The following is a 21169-nucleotide window of genomic DNA, read 5'->3' as shown; positions in this document are numbered from 1 at the left end:
GCTGAGGCAGGAAGAATACTTGAGCCAAGGAGTCTATGTCTAGCCTGGGCAACATAGTGAGATGCTGTCTCTTTAAATAAAAGAAGACAAGACTTTAATTCGTGCTAATAGAATCGTTAAAGATTTGAAGGACAGTATAAATATACTAAATGTTTTCTCTTTTTCAGCATTGTTCACTTTACCCTGGCGGCTCTTTGATGCTTCTGAAATAGGAATAGATTTTTCTTTTTACTGCATATGTACTCCTTTTGCCAAAATACAGAATTGAATTTTGCATATTCAGGGGAAATGAAGAAAGTTTCACTGAGTAGTGAAAAATATACAATCATATCATAAAATCTGTTATTTAAAGAAACTACTTACTTAGGAATTTTCATGAAATTATCTACATTTAGAAGCTTTTTATTTTGGCTTCTCGCTGAATTTTGAATGTGTCAACTATATGTTTTTGTTTTTGGTTAGGTATCGCATCAAAGATAAGGCAGACAGAGCAACTGTAGAACAGGTACAATTTAAATGTGTTGCAAACTCTTCTTTTTAATTAGCGTTTCTTTTCTCTTTGAATTGTAGTTTGCTTTTATCCTTTTTGCTTAATGCTAATGTTACCTAAAATTAGTCCTATATACAATTACTCCTTTTTATAGTTTCGAGTTTAGAGACATATTTTGCTTTTATAGGACTATTGGATGAATTAGGGTCATAGTCCTTCAGTGGCCTTGCAGAGCCACCATGCAATGCTTTCCCTTCTTGGAGAGATTATCAGACCAGCAGTCTTTTAGAAAAGGTCCGCAGGAATCTTGTGAGCTTTCCCAGAAGATAGGTAGGGTATCTGCCACAAAGCAGAAAGTGTGGGTGTAAAGGAGAGAGGGGCAGATAAGGTCTTCAAATTTCCAATTAGGAATCCTTTGTTTAGAAATTATGCTTGTTTTATTCTTTCTATTCAAGAATGGGGAAAAATTGACCCCTAATTTTCCCACATTCAGAAGAATGTGATTGAATATTAGCTTTGGCCCAGATTTTTGATGTGAAGAAAGTGATAAAAAGAGTCAAAACATTTGCCTCTGCCACCTACCACTCCTCTCCACCCCCAACCCCCACCCCCATATACACAAACACATGTTCTGAATTCCACCGTTAGACAGAAGCCGGGTCTGGGGTCTGTGTCTTCATTGTCCTCTAGTTTATTTTGTGATTTATTTCTGTAATTGAAAACAAAGTATGGTTCACCTCAGAAAAATGAGATAACCTTAAGTTTCAAAGACCCTACATAAGTTTAGGGTTATTTTTGGCAGGACATTCTTTTTCTCTTTCAAAATTAATTTTGAATGATAGAGTACACAGCTTGAGTCTTCAGCTGTCTGTGTAAAATATATGCTTGTGTATACATTTATCATTTCTCTTTCCTTGTTTTGTTCTTAAGCCATTTAGTTTGTTACTTCTTCCTATGCCCCTTACTTGTCTGACTACTAACTTTGCAGAAGTGCAGTTCTGTACCTAGAGACCCATACTCAGCCAGCTGACTTCCCCTCTTTGCTTACCTGTGCAGTAGAGAAGGAATGGAAACTAGTGCCTTTTCATTCTTCTGTAATTGCAATGGTTGTGATTTGGCTTTTAGTCTTGTAGTCTTCCCAGGTGGTTTTGTTTATATTAACCTTAGGTTTCTAGTGTGACCCCAGCCACTTCATTGAAGGTGGACCCTAAAGTATAGTTGGGTTTGGCTAGTTTATAATACTGTCTCACCCCATGGGGGCTAGAGGGCCTGCCTGAGCCACAAGGAGTTATTGTTTGGTATCCTTAGAAATTGCATACAAATATTTGGCTGCTCTAGTTTCAGAGATGAACAAGAACAGCCTTTAAATTCACTGCCTTCTGTTTGTTAGAGAAGGCTTTGAAATCCTTTTTTCTCAAGATTGATTACTCTGGCTTGAAGCAGACTCTTGCCGTGATTTACTCATCTGTAATGGCAGGGGTCTGCAGACTCTTGAAAGGGCCAGCTAGTAAACAGATGCGAGCATTGTGGCTCACATAGAATTTGTTTTTTGTTGTTTTTTTTCCAAAGCAATCCTTTAAAAGTGTAAAACCCATTCTTAGCTTGCAGGCTAAGGAAAAATAAGCTGTGGCCTGATTTGGTCCCTGGGCCAGAGAATGCTAACCCTTGATTTAAAGCTGCCTGTCCATGGCAGTAGCCACTGGGCACTTGAGAAGTGGCTAGTGTGAATTGAATGTGCTGTAAATGCAAAAGACACACCGGAGTTTGCAGACTTAGTGTCAGAAACAAGGACTATCTCACTGATGACTTTTTATATTGATACAGGTTGAAACGATAGTGTTTTAGATATTTTGAGTTAAATAAAATATATTAAGATAATTTCACCTGATTCTTTTTACTCAGTGTAGTGACTAGAACATGTAATACTATTTATGTAGTCTGCATTATATTTCTATTAGCTAATAGCCTAGAGTTCATTTCTGTTTCCCATGGACTTGGTAGCCTTTGAATTCCATGACTGGATGAACCTGTTAGTTGGTTACCTTTGGTTCCTTTGGCCTTTACCTGACATTTTACTGATTAACAATTAGAGTGAATAAAAGCGCCAAATAGTGACTCTCATTTAGTCAACCAGGATAGCATAATACAGTTAAGCTCTGCTGTTTATTAATTGCCACAGATTTTAATGAGGAAAATTTGGTACTATCTTTTGGAACTTTTTAATTTTTGCCTTTCTTTTTAGGTGTTGGATCCCAGAACAAGAATGATTTTATTCAAGATGTTGACTAGAGGAATCATAACAGAGATAAATGGCTGCATTAGCACAGGAAAAGAAGTGAGCTCTTCTTTGGATGATTGAATATTTAGTTTTCTTATTTCAGATACCAAATGAAACTATGGCACTTAGTACTAAATTATGCCTTTAAGAAGAAAGAAAAACAAAGTCATACACATTAATATTTATGGTTAGAGAGGAAATTGTACATATAACTATGCCCTTTCACTACCACTGCTGCATTGTGTCATGGAGTCTAACTAGTTGTGCCCAGTAGTAAGGCAGATGGTCAGATTATTACAGGCTTGAGTTCTAATCAAATAAATTACTCATGGGGCCAGGGGCTTATGGTATGTTTCTATGAGTCAGCAAGTCTTTCTTATTTTTTTTCTTTACATATGGATATACTGCCTTCTGTTTGTTAGAGAAGACTTTGAAATCCTTTTGACTCAAAATTGAGTATTCTGGCTTGAAGGAAACCCTTACTGTGATTTACTCATCTATAATGGCAGGGGTCTGCAGACCCTTGAAAGTGTAAAACCCATTCTGCTGGAAGCAATTCTCAGTAAAATTCAACTTATAAAACATTGGATTTTTAATTTTTTTTTAAACAGAGCCTTAACAGAGTCTTTTTTTTTTTTTTTTTTTTTTTTTAATACAGTCTCCCAGGCTAGAGTATAGTGGCATGTTCTCAGCTCACTACAACCTCTGCCTCTCAGGTACTAGCAATTTTCCTGCCTCAGCCTCCCGAGTAGCTGGGACTACCGGCATGCACCACCACACCCAGCTAATTTTTGTATTTGTAGTAGAGGCAGGGTTTTGCCATGTTGACCAGGCTGGTCTCAAATTTTTGGCCTAAAGGATTCACCCGCCTTGGCATCCCAAAGTGCTGGTATTACAGGCATGAGCCTCTGTGCCTGGCCTGAATCACTGGATTTAAGAATGTCGTTATGGCAATAAAAGGCAAAATTGACAAATGGGACCTAATTAAATTAAAGAGCTTCTGCACAGCGAAAGAAACTACCATCAGAGAGAACAGGCGACCTACAGAATGGGAGAAAATTTTTGCAATCTACCCGTCTGACAAAGGGCTAATATCCAGAATCTACAAAGAACTTAAACAAATTTACAAGAAAAAGTCAAACAACCCCATCAAAAAGTGGGCGAAGGATATGAACAGACACTTCTCAAAAGAAGACATTTATGTAACCAACAAACACATGAAAAAATGCTCATCATCACTGGCCATCAGATGAATGCAAATCAAAACCACAATGAGATACCATCTCACACCAGTTAGAATGGCAATCATTAAAAAGTCAGGAAACAACAGGTGCTGGAGAGGATGTGGAGAAATAGGAACACTTTTACACTGTTGGTGGGACTAGAAACTAGTTCAACCATTGTGGAAGACAGTGTGGCGATTCCTCAAGGATCTAGAACTAGAAATACCATTTGACCCAGCCATCCCATTACTGGGTATATACCCAAAGGATTATAAATCATGCTGCTATAAAGATACATGCACATGTATGTTTATTGTGGCACTATTCACAATAGCAAAGACTTGGAACCAACCCAAATGTCCATCAGTGATAGACTGGATTAAGAAAATGTGGCACATATACACCATGGAATACTATGCAGCCATAAAAAAGGATGAGTTCATGTCCTTTGTAGGGACATGGATGAAGCCGGAAACCATCATTCTCAGCAGACTATCGCAAGGACAGAAAACCAAACACCGCATGTTCTCACTCATAGGTGGGAATTAAACAATGAGAACACTTGGACACAGGAAGGGGAACATCACACACTAGGGCCTGTCGTGGGGTGGGGAGACAGGGGAGGGATAGCATTAGGAGATATACCTAATGTAAATGACGAGTTAATGGGTGCAGCACACCAACATAGCACATGGATACATATGTAACAAACCTGCATGTTGTGCACATGTACCCTAGAACTTAAAGTATGATAAAAAAAAAAAGGTCTTTAATTATTTTGCATATACTTGAGATATAAAAAAGTTTGAAACCACTTCTCACCTATATTTAAACTGGATTTTACTGTACAGTCTTGCATTGCTTAATGAAGGGAATTCTTTCTGAGAAATCCATCAGGCAAATTTGTCATTATGTGAAGAACATTATAGAGTGTACTTACACAAACCTAGATAGTATAGCCTGTTGCACTCTCAGGCTATATGGTAGTTCCCAATCTGTATAACAGGTTTCTGTACTGAATACTGGAGTAATTGCAGCACAATGGTAAATATTTATCTAGACATATAAAAAGTACAGTAAAAATACCTGTTATAATCTTATGGGATCGTCTCATAAATACAGTCAGCCACCTGTCAGTGACTAAAATGTTATGTGGTACATGACTGTATTTGTATATTGGAGCTATGTTTACTGTCCTTTTGATGTAATGTTTTATATTTTAATTCGCATCTTCAGAAGACAGTGGTATTCCTTAATGCATGTTATTTCAGTTCACTTGACTTTTGAGGTTAGAATCAAATATATTGAAAAAGTAGTTATTTAGTGTAAACTTCATTTTTGTTTTTGACTTAAAATAGGCTAATGTATACCATGCTAGCACAGCTGATGGAGAGAGCAGAGCAATCAAAATTTATAAAACTTCTATTTTGGTGTTCAAAGATCGGGATAAATATGTAAGTGGGGAATTCAGGTAAGTTCAGATTTTTCCCTCCAGTTGGTTTAATTTCTGTTTCCTAAAACATTAAGACAATAATGGAATACTTGAAATAATAAATATTTTTCTTATTCAAGATTTCGTCATGGCTATTGTAAAGGAAACCCTAGGAAAATGGTGAAAACTTGGGCAGAAAAAGAAATGAGGAACTTAATCAGGTGACTGTCTGGGATGTGTGTATGTCTGTCCTGTGCCCTGCACATGAACATCAGTCCTTCCTCCCAGCAGATCCCAGTGTGGTTCTGCCCAAATGCAGGGACTTGTTAGGGCCTTCATTTCTATTAGGTCTGCTGAAGTAAGCACAAGAAACACATTTCTGGACAAATAGAGATTGTTTCCTATTCTGTTGTTTTCTATTCTGAGAATCCATTGCAGAAGAATACTGCTACAATTCATATTTATTCCACAAAGCTAGGTCATTTGGAAGGCCTCGTAAGCCATTGAAAACATTTGCAGTTTATACTGAGGACAATAAGGAACTGTTAAAGGATTTTAGCAGGAAAGTGACACAATCAGGTGGTTATAATGCTCTGTCATGTTTCATAGGTATTGCAGTTTTGGGCTAATCTTGTTAGGTTGTGAACTCTTTGTTTGTCGTGGCTTCCTTTTCTTATTTCAGTCCAGTTTTGGACACTTTTATATATTCTTTGTTTGCACTAAGACCTTTTTATCAGGTAAAGGCCTCATCTAGTTGAGATCAAGTTTTCTGAAAAGTATGGAGTTTTTAAAATGTCTTCTAACTTTTTATATGCTGTACACAGGTGGCACATTGGATAGTGTAGCATTGAGTAAGTACTACTCGTTTTGAAAGTCTTTTGTGTTCAACAAGCTATTAGGTGTGAGTCCAACTATTTTTATTAAGCATTTTTCAGGCTAATCAACTCACATTGTGGACATATATCTCCTTTATTTCCTCCATTGTAAGATGCACATTTTTTTTCAGTTTAACATCTCTGGAATTGCTTTGGCTATTATAGGTTATGGGATGTAATAGTCGAGTTGCTAGTGTTTTGTCATTCTCAGTGGTACATAATGGTGCCAGTTAACATTATCTTAGAGTTTATGAAATATTATAATACACTTGAGAGGCCTTGGTGCTATTTCTTAACAGCCATATTAATTTTGTGACCTGCAGTTGTAATTTATTTAGATGCCTTTTCAACTTTTCAGCTGTCCTTTTATTTGTTACAATGTCACAGGCTAAACACAGCAGAGATACCGTGTCCAGAACCAATAATGCTAAGAAGTCATGTTCTTGTCATGAGTTTCATTGGTAAAGATGACGTGTAAGTATGTGGAAGCCCTAATAATTGCATTCTGAGAACTGTATTTTTAAGTTCTTTGAGTTTATCCACTATGTGAATATTTCCCATTTGAATAACTTCTTTTATGAATCTTTCCCACTATATTAGTGAATACATGTTATCAATGTATTCTAGCTTTTTAAGTCTGAAAATGCTTCAGAATGAGGAGCAAGTTAGTCCTATGTTGGAGGGTGGTCTTAGTGTGTTGGGAAAGCATCTATTTGCTGGCACCTTCTTGGTTTATCTGCAGTGAGGCAGATTGTCCCACATGCAGCTCACATGATGAGTTGTAGAAGAGAAAGGCATGTAACAGTATAGTAAGAAGCAAGAAAACTTGTTCTTGGTCTTTTTTTTTTTCTTTTTGAGATGGAGTCTTGCTCTGTCGCCCAGGCTGAGGTGCAGTGGCCGGATCTCAGCTCACTGCAAGCTCTGCCTCCCGGGTTCATACCATTCTCCTGCCTCAGCCTCCCGAGTAGCTGGGACTACAGGCGCCCGCCACCGCGCCCGGCTAGTTTTTTTGTATGTTTTAGTAGAGACGGGGTTTCACCGTGTTAGCCAGGATGGTCTCGATCTCCTGACCTCGTGATCCGCCCGTCTCGGCCTCCCTAAGTGCTGGGATTACAGGCTTGAGCCACCATGCCCGGCTGTTCTTGGTCATTTTGTCTTAGTTCATTTTCTTTTCATTCAAGGCCTGCACCACTCTTGAAAAATGTCCAGTTATCAGAATCCAAGGCTCGGGAGTTGTACCTGCAGGTCATTCAATACATGAGAAGAATGTATCAGGATGCCAGACTCGTCCATGCAGATCTCAGTGAATTTAACATGCTGTGAGTGTATTTTGTCTCTTAAGAACTGCCTGTAAGTTGTTTTGTGTCCTTTAAAATGATAAATGACAAACAAAATCCCACTCCAAGAAGTCACACTAACATCTGAAGTTTTATTGTTGGCTTCCAAATGGCATAAGATAGGATTCCTTTTTTCAGTGACCTTAGTCACAGAATTGACCGCTTGGATCATTAACAGTGAATGGACTTTGGAAATTCTCCCAGCTTTCATCTGTTAGTCAGGATGGCCTCATCTTATCTACCTTGGTCATTTTGTGAATTACTTCCCTTGCTCTTAAGAGTAGAATTTATTTTAAACAAAAAACAGTAAAGTAGTACCATCCCACAGCTTCTGTGTCTCTGGCCATAGGTACCACGCTGGAGGCGTGTATATCATTGACGTTTCTCAGTCTGTGGAGCACGACCACCCGCATGCCTTGGAGTTCTTGAGAAAGGATTGCACCAACGTCAATGGTGAGTAGAAACGGGAATTTTCGAAACAGCTCGTTGGTCTGTTTTGGTTTTGTACTCAGTTAAGCTGTTGGCATAAAATGTTCTCACTAAATTGTTTGGTGCAGTGACGCTTAAACCATTTGTGGGGAGATGGTATGTAGTTTTATCTCCTTGTTTCTCTATAAGGTAGTTGGAATACTAACCTTTTTCCTCATAAAAGCTATCAACGTTTTTCCTTCTGACAGATTTCTTTCTGAAGCACAGTGTTGCCGTCATGACTGTGCGGGAGCTCTTTGAATTTGTCACAGATCCATCCATTACACATGAGAACATGGATGCTTATCTCTCAAAGGTAAGACAGGGAGAGGAAGGAGGAATAAAAAATAGCAGTACAGGTTCAGTATCTCTTACCTCAAGTGCTTGGGACCAGAAGTGTTTCAGATTTTGAATTTTTTCCAATTTTGAAATATTTGCCTTGTACTTACCCTAGTTGAGCATCCGAAATACCAAAATCCAAAATCGTCACTGCTCCATTTGGCATTTCATTTGAACATCATGTTGGTGCTCAAAAAGTTTTGGATTTTGGAGTATTTTAGATTTTTGATTTTTGGATTTGGGATGCTAACCAGTAATTGCATTTGCTTGACACTTCTGAGGGACCCAGATTGCATAGTGTAGTTTATTCATTTTGACAGCTTCCTGACACCTTTTCCTTCTTACTTAACAGATGAAGAATCAAAAATATAGCAAAACAGCCAACAGCCAATGGTAAAGCCAGGTTTTTTTTTTTTTTTTTTTTTTTTCCCCTTTCCTCTCCTGAGTCAACTTGATAGCCAAGGTTTTTTTACTTTAATTATCTGGCAAGATTACATAGACTGTCAAAGTTTGTGAAAGTTTAGTAAGAAAACTCAGTTTTTTGGTCATTAATTCTTTTCCCTTGTTTCTCAGAGGCCTTTCTTTTTCTTTCTTTTTCTTTTTTCTTTTCTTCCTTTTTTTTTTTTTTTTTTGAGACAGGATTCCGCTCTGTCACGCAGGCTGGAACATGGTGGCAAAATCTTGGCTCACTGCAACCTCTGCCCCGCAGGGTCAAGTGATCCTCCCAGCTCAGCCTCTGAGTACCTGGGACTATGGACACATGCCACCACACCCAGCTAATTTTTGTATTTTTTGTAGAGACAGGGTTTCATCATGTTGCCCAGGCTAGTTTTGAAATCTTGGCCTCAGGTGATCCACCTGCCTCAGCCTCCCAAAGTGCTGGGATTACAGGTGTGAGCCACAACTCCCGGCCTCAGAGGCTTTTCTGAATATATAATTTTTTAGAATTCTGGTAAAAGACATAATATAAAAATTTATTGCTTTAACCATTTGAATGTATGGTTCAGTGGCATTAAGTACATTCACATTGTTGTACAAACTATCACCACAATCTGTCTCCACACCTGTTGCATCATCCCAGAGGGATACTCTGTACCCATTAAGTAACAACTTCCCATCCTCCAGCAATCACCATTCTACTTTCTGTCTTTGTGAATTCACCTACTCTAGGTACCTCTTATAAGTGGAATCATATAGTATTTGTCTTTTTGTGTTTGACTTATATCACTTAGTATGATAAGGTTCATCCATGTTGTAGCATGTGACAGGATTTCTTCTTCTTTTTTTGTTTGAGACAGGGTCTCACTCTGTTACCCAGGCTGGAGTACAGCGGTGCAGTCTTGGCTCACTGCAACCTCCACCTTCGGGTTCAAGCGATTCTACCACCTCGGCCTCCCCGAGTAGCTGGGACTACAGGTGCAAGCCACTACACCCAGCTGATTTGTGTACTTTTGGTAGAGATGGGGTTTCACCATGTTGGCTAGGCTGGTCTTGAACTCCCGGTCTCTAGTGATCTGCCTGCCTCGGCCTCCCGAAGTGCTGGGATTACAGACATGAGCCTACCGTGCCCAGCCTAGGATTTCTTCTTTTAAGGCTGAATAATAGTCCAGTGTATGTATATACTACATTTTGTTTATCCTTTCATCTGTGGATGGACATACAGGTTGCTTATACCTTCTGGCTATTCTGAATAATGCTGCTATGAACATGGATGTATAAATATCTCTTCAAGACCCTGCTTTTAGTTCTTCTGAATATACACCCAGAGGCAGAGTTGCTGGATCAAGTGGTATTTCTATTTTCAAGTTTCTAAGGAACCCACCATACTGTTTACTATAGCGGCTGCACCATTTTACATTATCACCAGCAGTGCTCAAGGGTGTTAATCGCTCCACATCCTCACCAGCACTTATTAATCTCCACATCCTCACCAATATCTATTATTTTGTTTCTTATTTTGTTTTGACAATGAGAGACCCCCTAATGAGTGTGAGGTGTATGTTATTATGGTTTTGGTTTATGATTCCCTGATTACTAGTGATGTTGAGCATCTTTTCATGTGCTTCTTGGCCATTTATATATTTTCTTTGGAGAAATGTCTTTTTTTTTTTTTTTATTTAAGAGACAGGGTCTCTCTGTCACCCAATCTGTAGTACAGTGGTACAATCCTGGCTCACTACAGCCTCAACCTTCTAGACTCAAGCAGTTCCCCTGCCTCAGCTGTCTCAGCCTGCTGAGACTATAGGCGCACACCATGACACCCAGCCAGTTTTTCTTTTTCTTTTTCATTTTGTTGGGACAGGGTCTCACTGTGTTCAGTCTGGTCTTAAACTCCTGGGCTTAAGTACTTTTTCCTCTCTCGGCCTCTCAAAGTTCTGGGGTTATAGGCATGAGCCACAGTGTCCAACCCCATGTCTTTTTTTAATCGGGTTTGGGTTTTTTTTGTTGAGTTGTAGTTGTATTTTCTGGATATGTCAGATAGGTGATTTGCAAATATTTATTCCCATTCTTTGACTTGTCTTTTCACTCTGTTGATTACAAACTTTGATGCACAGAAGTTTTAAATTTTGATGCGATCCAGTTTATCTATTTTTATGTTTGTCTGTGAATCACAGTTTTGAACACATGGCATGTATGCCCCTCCATAGGTTTTCAGGTTTGTTTGTTTTTGGGACGGTGTCTCATTCTGTTGCCTAGGCTGGAGTGTAGGGGTGCAATCTCAGCTCACTGCAACCTCCACCTCCTGGATTCAAGTGATTCTCCCACCTCAGCCTCCTGAGTACTGGGATTACAGGCACCTCCCATCAAGCCCACCTAATTTTTGTATTTTTGTAGAGACAGGGTTTCACCATGTTGGCCATGGCCAGTCTCAAACTCCTGACCTCAGGTGATCCACCTGCCTCGGCCTCCCAGAGTGCTGGGATTACAGGCGTAAGTCGCCGTGCCTGGCCAGGTTTTCAGGTTTTATCCTGTCTTTTCCTCTTGTTCCATTTCCTTGTAATACCTTCCCATTTCTGCCTTTGCTCAACTTTGCTCTGCCTTGTGAACTTTAAAATTCTGGTTAGAAAGCTCTTTGGAGGGGGATTTCAGCAGAAATTGTTTTCATAGGTATAGTCTCATATAACTATAATAGAAGTAGTCACGTTGTGTCACTTATTATACTAAGTTCTTAATTCTGTCACCCTCAATTGTGAACTTTTATGAAACAGGAGTTTCATGTATTGCCAAGTACCCAATATCTGGCCCATAGTAGGCAATCACATCTTTAATGGAATAAATAAGTGTGTCATTTTTATTCCTCAACTTGTTTTTCTTTTTTTTGGAAATGGAGTTCCCTCTTGTTGCCCAGGCTGGAGTGCAATGGGGCAATCTCCGCTCACCACAACCTCCGCCTCCTGGGTTCAAGCGATTTTCCTGCCTCAGCCTCCCGAGTAGCTGGGATTACAGGCATGCGCCACCATGCCCAGCTAATTTTGTATTTTCTATAGAGATGGGGTTTCTCCATGTTGGTCAGGCTGGTCTTGAACTCCCGACCTCAGGTGATCCACCCACCTCGGCCTCCCAAAGTACCGGGATCATAAGTGTGAGCCACTGTGCCCGGCCTCTTTTTTTTTTTTTGACGAAGTTTCACTCTTGTCACCCAGGCTAGAGTACAGTGTGCAATTTCGGTTCACTATAATCTCCATCTCCTGGGTTAAAGCAGTTCTCCTGCCTCAGCCTCCCCAATAGCTGGGATTACAGGAGCCCACCACCACTCCTGGCTAATTGTGTGTGTATGTGTATGTGTGTGTTTTGAGATGGAGTCTCACTCTGTAACCCAGGCTGGAGTGCAGTGGCACGATCATGGCTCACCACAACCTCCACTTCCTGGGTTCAAGCGATTCTCCTGCCTCAGCCTCCCGAATAACTGGGATTACAGGTGCGTGCCAGCATGCCTGGCTAATTTTTGTATTTTTTAGTAGAGACGGGGTTTCGCCATGTTGGCCAGGCTGGTCTCGAACTCCCGACCTCGTGGTCTGCCCGCCTCAGCCTCCCCAAAGTGCTGGGATTACAGGCGTGAGCCACTGCACCTGGCCTAATTTTTGTATTTTTAGTAGAGATGGGGTTTCACCATATTGCCCAGGCTGGTCATAAACTGTTGATCTCAGGTGATCTGCCGGCCTCAGCCTCCCAGAGTGCTGAGATGAGAGGCGTGAGCCACCGTGCCCGGGTAAGCACTGATTTTCATGTCTAAACTTAAAAAAAAAAACTCTGCTCCCACAATTTTTTCCTTTCTTCTATATAGAGAAGAGAACAGACACTCAGTTTTACAAACCAAAAGAACCCTTTGGAATCTTTGTCACCCTCGTTTCAGTCATTGTTTGCTCAGAGAGCTTCTTTGGTGGTTTATACTGCAGCAGCAATAGAGTTGTATATTCAGGATTTACAGCCAGCCAGCCTTCTTTGCAATTCCCTTTGCCCACTGCTCAGGATTTAAGGAATGGTTCTTTCATTCTTTAGGTCTCTGTATTCCTTTAGTAAATGCTAAAGCTTTTACTAAATGCAAAAACTAATTATTTAAATTTAGTAAAAGTACCATAACTTTTGAAAAAGGGGAAGCTAGGGATTCCCCAGACTAGAAGAGCTTGATTTATTGTTACTTTTGGGTTGATGGCAGCCTTTTTGGTGAGGTCTGTGCTAGAAAGGTAACTTATACCATTAGAACTCACTAAATGCTTTCATAAGTGTGAGGAGGTGATACTTATAAAGACTGCAACAAGTTTATACCAAAACTGGAACATGGATATGTTTTCTGCAGTTGGAATGTAAAAGAAAGTCATTTTTATTTTCTTTCCAAGGCCATGGAAATAGCATCTCAAAGGACCAAGGAGGAAAGGTCTAGCCAAGATCATGTGGATGAAGAGGTAGAATTTATTATCTGTTCACAGCCTTTGGAAACACTTGTGTTTTGAGGTTTTTTTGTTTGTTTGTTTTATGTTGCTAGAGCATAAACTTGATTTAAATACATAAGCAGCTTTTTCAAATGATGGTAATATTTCCTTGAGATGTATTATGGTAAATGATTTAAGTGAGCCAAGTTGGATAGTTTACATTTCACTGTATTGGTCCACTCAGCAACCTGTTAGCCCATTGTCCTAGATGGAGAAAATTTTTTAAGAGCCTGTTAGAATGTAGGAGTCAAGAAGGAAAAGCCTGTTTTTAGTTTGCAAATGTGAGTTTTTAAATGAGTTAAGTATTGATTCTAGAAATGTTGTAGATTTTAAATATTATGCTTTGATAAAAATGAGTCAGGGTGTTTTTTTGTGAGGGAGCCATAGTGGCCTTTTAAAAAAATTCTCACAACTCTTAATGGTTGACTCTGAGGAGCCCTGTGTTTGTCGGCAGCTCTCCACCTTTTTCACTGCAGCAGCTGGGTATGTTTTGTAAGGCAGAGCCAGTCAGCGCTTGCCAACTGTAATTCCACCCCTTTCCCTCCTGCTCAGAAAAGCTTTTTGGAACACAAATGAAGGAGAAGTGTTATTCTAAGGATAACCTTGAATCAGCTCTAATGTTGTTTTTTTCCCCCTCCTTAAAATAAGTCATATGCAAAATTTAGTGTTCTATCATTAGTAGTGTTACTTTTGGGACACCACATCGCAGATGGGACACCAGTGTGTGCAGACAGCTTGGCTAAGCATCAGCGTTGGGGATGAATGAATATATAGATTCCCCTGTAACCTGATGAAGGAGTATGCTGTGTGAATGTGAGAAGTATATGAATAACAGTTTTGATTTTGCTTTTCCTCTCTGTTAGGTTTTTAAGCGAGCATATATTCCTAGAACCTTAAATGAAGTAAAACATTATGAGAGGGATATGGACCTAATTATGAAATTGAAGGAAGAGGACATGGCCGTGAATGCCCAACAAGATAATGTAAGTAGATTGGTTGGTGTGTAGCAAGCAGCTCTTCAAAAGTAGTAGGGGACTGTCCCAAACCTATTCGGGCCTTTTAAGTTCCCCTAATCTTGGATGTTGGCTTCTAGCAAGATGACTAACTGTGTTAACTTGTGTGCACATTGAATGTAAAGGGAATTCATTGGAATTTATGAGAGGAGGTAACACATTTGAATGAGTCCAACAAGTTATAATTGTAGAAACAAGATTCAGATACAAGTTTAGGCTATTAATGGTTATTATATGAGGTCCATTAACATATATTTCTTTAACATACATCATTCAGGAAAAATTTCTTTTTGGTAAAGGGCCAGATAGTAAATATTTCAGGCTTTGTAAGCCAAGAAACAGAATTAAGGTGATTCCGTAGGTCCTTATGTAACAAGAGAGAAAAAACTTCACCCTCAATTTGTATTCGTGAAATTAGAAATACTTTAATAATAATTGAATACACTTGTGTAATACAAGTATACTAAAGAAGAGTGCAATTATTCGATGTGGGGCGGATAATATTTGGCTTAATTGGGGCTGAAATTTTGTGTTTGCTATCTTCAAATTGATGGCAAATGTTTATCTGTAAAAACTACCAGGTAGGCTGGGCGCAGTGGCTTACACCTGTAATCCCAGCCCTTTGGGAGGCCGAGGTGGGCAGATCACTTGAGATCAGGAGTTCGAGACCAACCTGGCCAATATGGTGAAACCCCGTCTCTACTAAAACTACAAAAATTAGCCAGGCATGGTGGCGTGCTCCTGTAATCCCAGCTACTGGGGAGGCTGAGGCACGAGAATCACTTGAACGTGGGAGGCGGAGGCTGCAGTGAGCTGAGATTGCACCATTGAACTTTAGCCTGGGCTATAGAGCAGGACTGTCTCTCAAAAAAAAAAAAAAAAAAAGGCTGGGTATGGAGGCTCACGCCTGTAATCCCAGCACTTTGGGAGGCCGATGTGGGTGGATCAGCTGAAGTCAGGAGTTTGAGACCAGCCTGGCCAACATGGTAAAACCTCGTCTCTACTAAAAATACAAAAATTAGCTGGGCATTGTGGCGGGCGCCTGTAATCCCAGCTGCTCAGGAGGCTGAGACAGGAGAAACTCCTGAACCCTGGTGGCAGAGGTTGCAGTGAGCCAAGATCATGTCACTGCACTCTAGCCTGGGCGACAAAGCAAGACTCTGTCTCAAAAAAAAAAAAAAGAACAACTATGAGGTGGCTGGTTGGATTTGGCCAGTAGATCTGGTAGACAGAAATAATATAAACTTTCTGTGTTACAGTGAGATTAATTTTAGATACCTTTGTATAATCATAGGAGATGTTATTTAACCCACATTGTTCTTAGTAGTACAATATGCATATTTCATTGTCTAGTTTTATGTTGATCCTTATTTTTTTTTCCTTTTGGTTATAAGATTCTATACCAAACTGTCACTGGATTGAAGAAAGATTTGTCAGGAGTTCAGAAGGTATGAAGAACATGTATTACTGTTCGTTTATGTGAAAACACTTATAAAGGATATAAAACTCTAGTCATATTATTTGTTTTTATTATTTAATATTATTAGAACTAAATTAATGCTATTTTATATTGTTAAAATTTTATAGTTGCTTTCAAAGTCTGTGGACATCTTCAGAAATGCCATTTTTATGTTCTTTCTAAACATAGCACTGAAATTTGGAAATTATTTTTCTGTCTCTGAATTGTTCTGTAATTGCAGGTGAGGTATTTATCTTTTTGTATTCTAGTTGTCATTTGTGGAGTTATTAATGATAGCCATTGTGCTTCTTGATGGTTTTTACAACCAGCTTAGGAAAACTGTGGAATGTGGTCTCCTACCAGGATATTACTTGTTAAAGAACAATCTCATGAGTTCAGCAATCCTGCTGTGCTGGATTCCTGTAATGTTCTTTTTTCTTAAAACAATCTTGTTTTGTTTTACATTTTAGAAGGACAGGGATTAAGTAATTCTAACTTAGGCAGTCATAAAAGCAGTCTTTATTTCTTCAAATCTTCCTAATTGAAGACTTAAAGGATCACAGTTTGCTTTCTTAAAATCATGTCTTTTCTGTGGAAAGAATTGAATTAGGGGAATTCTGGTATTTTGCATTTCTGAGTTATAATAACAGGTGTCATAAGGAAGTTATGCTTTGGATTCCAGAGCATGAAGATTTTATTGCAGCAAGCTAGAAAATCTTGTACAATTGACTTCTAAAGATCTGTTTTTTTCCTTATAAAAAGGAAACCTCACTCTTAAAAACTGCTGGGAAGCACTGTATTAGACAACTGCTAAATTTCAGGAAGTAGTGAAAATTTCTCTTCTTTGAATATTGTTTTCCCTCTCAATTTGATTAGTTTATTGCTAGAAATGTGGTTCACAGGAAAACAGCTGTGAAGTTATCCGTATAAATCTTTATTTTCTACCTCTATGTATATTTCGCCTCCTTCCCAGTCCCAACTAAATGCCCCTGATCAGCTGAAAGAAGCAGAACGGTTTTGTCGTTGGTCTAGGTCACGCAGTAAAACCCTGGTTCCTTCATTTGGGTATGTTCTTGAGCCTTACTTGGAGTGGCTACTTTCATATTTCCCTCCTGATGTTCATTCTGGTGTTTTAATGTTTCAGTACAGGATGTTAGTTTTTAACATGTATTTGCGAGCCTAAAATCTGAATTCTGGCATTAACACATTTAGCAACAACACATAACTTGGTTTATGTGTTGTTTAGAATTACATGGTTTAGAATAACATGGTTCTTTAATAATTTCAAGGTCCCTGCACTCCTAGAAAATCAAGTGGAGGAAAGGACTTGTTCTGATTCAGAAGATACTGGAAGCTCTGAGTGCTCTGACACAGACTCTGAAGAGCAGGGAGACCATGCCCGCCCCAAGAAACACACCACGGGCCCTGACGTTGATAAAAAAGTAAGCAATGAGATACATTCCCCTTTTCTTTAGTGTGGGAGCACAGCGGCTCTTGTTTCTCTTTGCTCAAGGATCTAGCTAGATTGTGATGGCTGAAAACATTATTGATAAGTACCTCTAATTACAGTTTTAATACCTAAGTGTGAACTTGACTTTTGGTGGTAACGTTATCTCAAGATTGGACTGCTCATCGGAGCACCTTGGGCATTGCCTAGAGAGAGCACGCACTAAATTCCGTACATTTCGTATGAAGTACAAGTGATGTTAGAGTTGACTCAGGGTAAATACTGAAGAGCCATTTCAGGGGGACTTATAGCCCAGCTTGATGTTTCTGGAATCTGAAAGACTGTATAATAGTCCCCGCTTCCATGCTTTCACTTTCTACTGTTTCAGTTCCCAGCAGTCAGCCTTGGTTTGCAAATATTAAATGGAAAATTCCGGAAATAAACAATTTATAAGTTTTGAATTGCTCACTGTCCTAAGTAGTGTGATGAAATTCATGCTGTCCTCCTCCATCCTGCCTGGGATGTGAATCACCACGTGGTCCAGCGTCTTCACACTGTCGACACTCCCCACCCATTAGTCATTTAGTAGTCTTCTTGGCTATCGGTTCAGCTGCTGTGATGTTGTGGTGCTTGTGTGCAAGTAACCCTTACTTTGCTTAATAATGTCCATAAATTACAAGAGTAGTGATGTTGGAAGTTCAGGTGTGCTTTAGAGAAGCCATAAAGGTCTTCCTTTAAGTGGAAAGGTGACCATTCTTGACTTAGCAAGGAACTCATGCCTGTAATCCTAGCACTTTCGGAGGCCAAGGAGGGCAGATCACTCCAGACCAGTCTGGGCAACAGAGTGATACCCTGTCTGTTAAAACATTGGTGATGAGCACCTGTGGTCCCAGATACTTGGGAGGTTAAGGCAAGAGGATCCCTTGAGCCCAGAAGTTTGAGGTTCTAGTGAGCTGATCATGCCACTGCACACCAGCCTGGGTGACAGAGTGAGATTCTGTCTCAAAAAAATAAATAAGAAAAGGAAAAGAATCATATGCTGAAGTTGCTGAGATCTATGATGAGAATCTTTTATCCGTGACACTGTGGAGAAGGAAAAAGATGTTTTTGCTGGTTTTGCTATCTCACCCCAAACTGCAAAAGTTAGGGCCATAGTATGTGATAAGTGCTTAGTTAAGATGGAAAAGGCATTACATTTGTGGGTGAAAGATGTAAACAAAAACATCTTCCAGTTGACCACACCATGTTGCACCGGAAAGCATTGAGCCTATACGAAGGTTTCAAAGGTTTCAGCAAGAGTTCCCCTGAAATGAGTGACACCAGGCCATTTACTGTAAGGAACAGTTAAACAGATTCAGGAATAGGTTTGGACTAAAAAACAGAAAAATTACCAGAGAGGCTGCATCTGCCAATGAATAAGCTACTGTCACATGAGTATGATACTGTGGGATATGTTGAGAATGAGAAAGACCACATTCAAATAACTTTTATTATAGTATATTGTTACTATTCTATTATTAGTTATTATCTCTTACTGTGCCTAATTTATAAATTAAACCTCATCATAGGTATGTATATATAGGAAGAAACATAGTATATATAGGGTTTGGCACTATCCACTGTTTTAAGCATCCACTGGGGGTCTTGGAACATATATCCCCCATGGATAAGAAGGGACTCTTGTATTTCTTTAATTGCTAGCCATAGACATAAGAGACACTGCTGACTGAATGCTATGTAACTATTATTATTCCATCTTAGTCTAATCCTTTAAACCATATACAATGTGGGTCCCAAGACTTCTGAGGGACATACTCAGCTGCTAGCATATTTTCTCGTATGTCTACTAGAAATACATATTTTGTCTCTTTCCAATGTCTGTTTCTGTTAGAATATGGAACTTGTAAAGAAAAGTATTTGCAAACATTTAATAACATTCTTAGGGATATTTCTGTTTGGCTGTCTTCACATTTCTATTAAGGAAGCTCAAGGCCAGTTATGGTGGCTCATGCTTGTAGTCTCAGCTACTAGGGAGGTTGAGGCAAGAGGGTTGCTTGAGCCCAGGAGCTTGAGGCTGCAGTGCACAATGATCCTGCTACTGCCCTCCCGCCTGGGTGACAGAGTGAGTCCCTGTCTCTAAAAAGAACAAGCTCAAAGACAATTTTCACCCCAAGTTCTCCACCAACCCATAATCATTTTCTTTTCTTTGTTTTACATTACACTCACTTTTATTCTTCTGTGTGTATATTTTATTTAGTTATAATAATAAGAAGAATACTGCAGGTGGGTGCAGTGGCTCATGCCTGTAATCTCAGCATTTTTGGAGATTGAGGTGGATGGATCACTTGAGCCCAGGAGTTTGAGACCAGCCTGAGCAATCTGGTGAAGCCCCATCTCTACCAAAAAATACCCAAAAAAACCTAGCCAGGTGTGGTGGTGTGCGCCTGTTGTCCCAGCTACCCAGGAGGCTGAGGTGGGAGGATTGCTTGAGCCCAGGAGGTGGAGGCTGAAGTGAACCATGATCATACCATTGCACTCCAGCCTGGGCGACAGAGCAAGACCCTGTCTAAAAAACAAAAAAACAAAAAACAAAAAAAATGCATACTCCAAATGAATGAAATTTGGCTTTTTTGTTTGCTTTTTACAGGAAAGAAAAAAGATGGTCAAGGAAGCCCAGAGAGAGAAAAGAAAAAACAAAATTCCTAAACATGTGAAAAAAAGAAAGGAGAAGACAGCCAAGACGAAAAAAGGCAAATAGAACGAGAACCATATTATGTACAGTCATTGTCATCAGTTACTTTTCTCGCCTGAACTCTAAGCTGCGTCTGGAAGATGGCTTATTGATTTTAACCAAATTGTCATCATGTCTGTCTGTGAAGACGGATTCAGTGTTTTCATGTAATTATGTAAAAAACTCTAAGCTCTAGAGTCTAGATCCAGTCCCTGACTCTGGTGTTGACAGAGGATTTATTTAAGCTATTATTTTAATAAAGAACTTTGTACATTTTTATTTTTATATGTTTTTCTCTTACAAATATGTTTTCAGAAGCATGATAAATATTTAAATGTCAATATCTATAACTCTTACGTGAGTGTCCAGAGGCACTCATGGGAAAATTGGTTTTGCTTTCTTTGTACACACCAGAGACCCATCTGAGGTCATCTGATTATAAGGCCATGTTTATGTAAAGGGAATTTCACTCACAATTCAGCTGGCTGTTGATTTAATCATTCACTGCAACTCTGCTCTTGTGTATATTGGTGATCATTTGTAATGCTCTTACACTTCATCTTTAATGTTCTTTTTGGAGCTAGGACCTCTCAGTTCATCAAGTTTTTTACATTCAATCATTTGGCATATTCATTCATTCATCAAAAATTTGAGTATTTTAGTTGCTGGGGATACAGCAGAAAACAAACTAGGCAAAAATTACTACCTTTGAGTAGTTTACATTTTGATAGGAAGATAAGACATTAACCAAAATAAGTAAAAAGTGGTGTATCAGCAGATGATAAATTATATGGAGAGAAATAATGCAGAGATGAGAGGGCGCCTATTTTGCAGGAGTTTGCAGTTTAAAATAGGGTTCCTGGAAAGGCCTTACTGCGGGCCGATACTTGAGCAAATACTTGAAGAAGGTGAATCGTGTGCATAACAGGAAGGAAGAACATGCCAGGCAGAGCAACCAGCAGTTGCAAAGCCCTGAGGCAGGAGTGTACGTGACAACTTCCAGAAACAGAGCTGAGACATCATCATCAAGGGAGAAAGTAGTCGATGCAATCAGATAGTGTATGGCTGTGGGAGGGTTTTGGCAGGGAGTGATACGATCTGACTTCTGTTTTAAAAGGATTACTCTGGCCTCTGTGGAGAATCGAC

The 21169-nt window shown here is 39.4% G+C and overlaps 1 protein-coding gene across 2 annotated transcripts in view; it reads left to right on the top strand.

Moving 5' to 3' along the window:
• The window catches only part of RIOK1 (RIO kinase 1), a 28742-nt gene extending 8440 nt beyond the window's left edge, over positions 1–20302 (top strand). For both annotated transcript variants that reach the window (XM_074038896.1, XM_015448810.3), the window contains 13 exons: positions 463–505; positions 2733–2825; positions 5350–5462; positions 5564–5644; positions 6686–6772; positions 7480–7617; positions 7985–8088; positions 8313–8419; positions 13281–13346; positions 14237–14356; positions 15781–15834; positions 17135–17287; positions 19940–20302. In XM_074038896.1, coding sequence (XP_073894997.1) covers positions 2754–2825; positions 5350–5462; positions 5564–5644; positions 6686–6772; positions 7480–7617; positions 7985–8088; positions 8313–8419; positions 13281–13346; positions 14237–14356; positions 15781–15834; positions 17135–17287; positions 19940–20050 — 1206 coding nt within the window. In that variant the 5' untranslated portion in view covers positions 463–505; positions 2733–2753 and the 3' untranslated portion in view covers positions 20051–20302. The remainder of the gene's footprint in view (positions 1–462; positions 506–2732; positions 2826–5349; positions 5463–5563; positions 5645–6685; positions 6773–7479; positions 7618–7984; positions 8089–8312; positions 8420–13280; positions 13347–14236; positions 14357–15780; positions 15835–17134; positions 17288–19939) is intronic.
• Positions 20303–21169: the final 867 nt, after the last annotated feature.

The sequence above is a fragment of the Macaca fascicularis genome, chromosome 4 (genome assembly GCF_037993035.2).
Source record: "Macaca fascicularis isolate 582-1 chromosome 4, T2T-MFA8v1.1".
In the NCBI taxonomy this organism is placed as follows: domain Eukaryota; kingdom Metazoa; phylum Chordata; class Mammalia; order Primates; family Cercopithecidae; genus Macaca; species Macaca fascicularis.
Note: the sequence above shows the minus strand (reverse complement) of the source record. Positions and strands in the feature narration are given on the sequence as shown.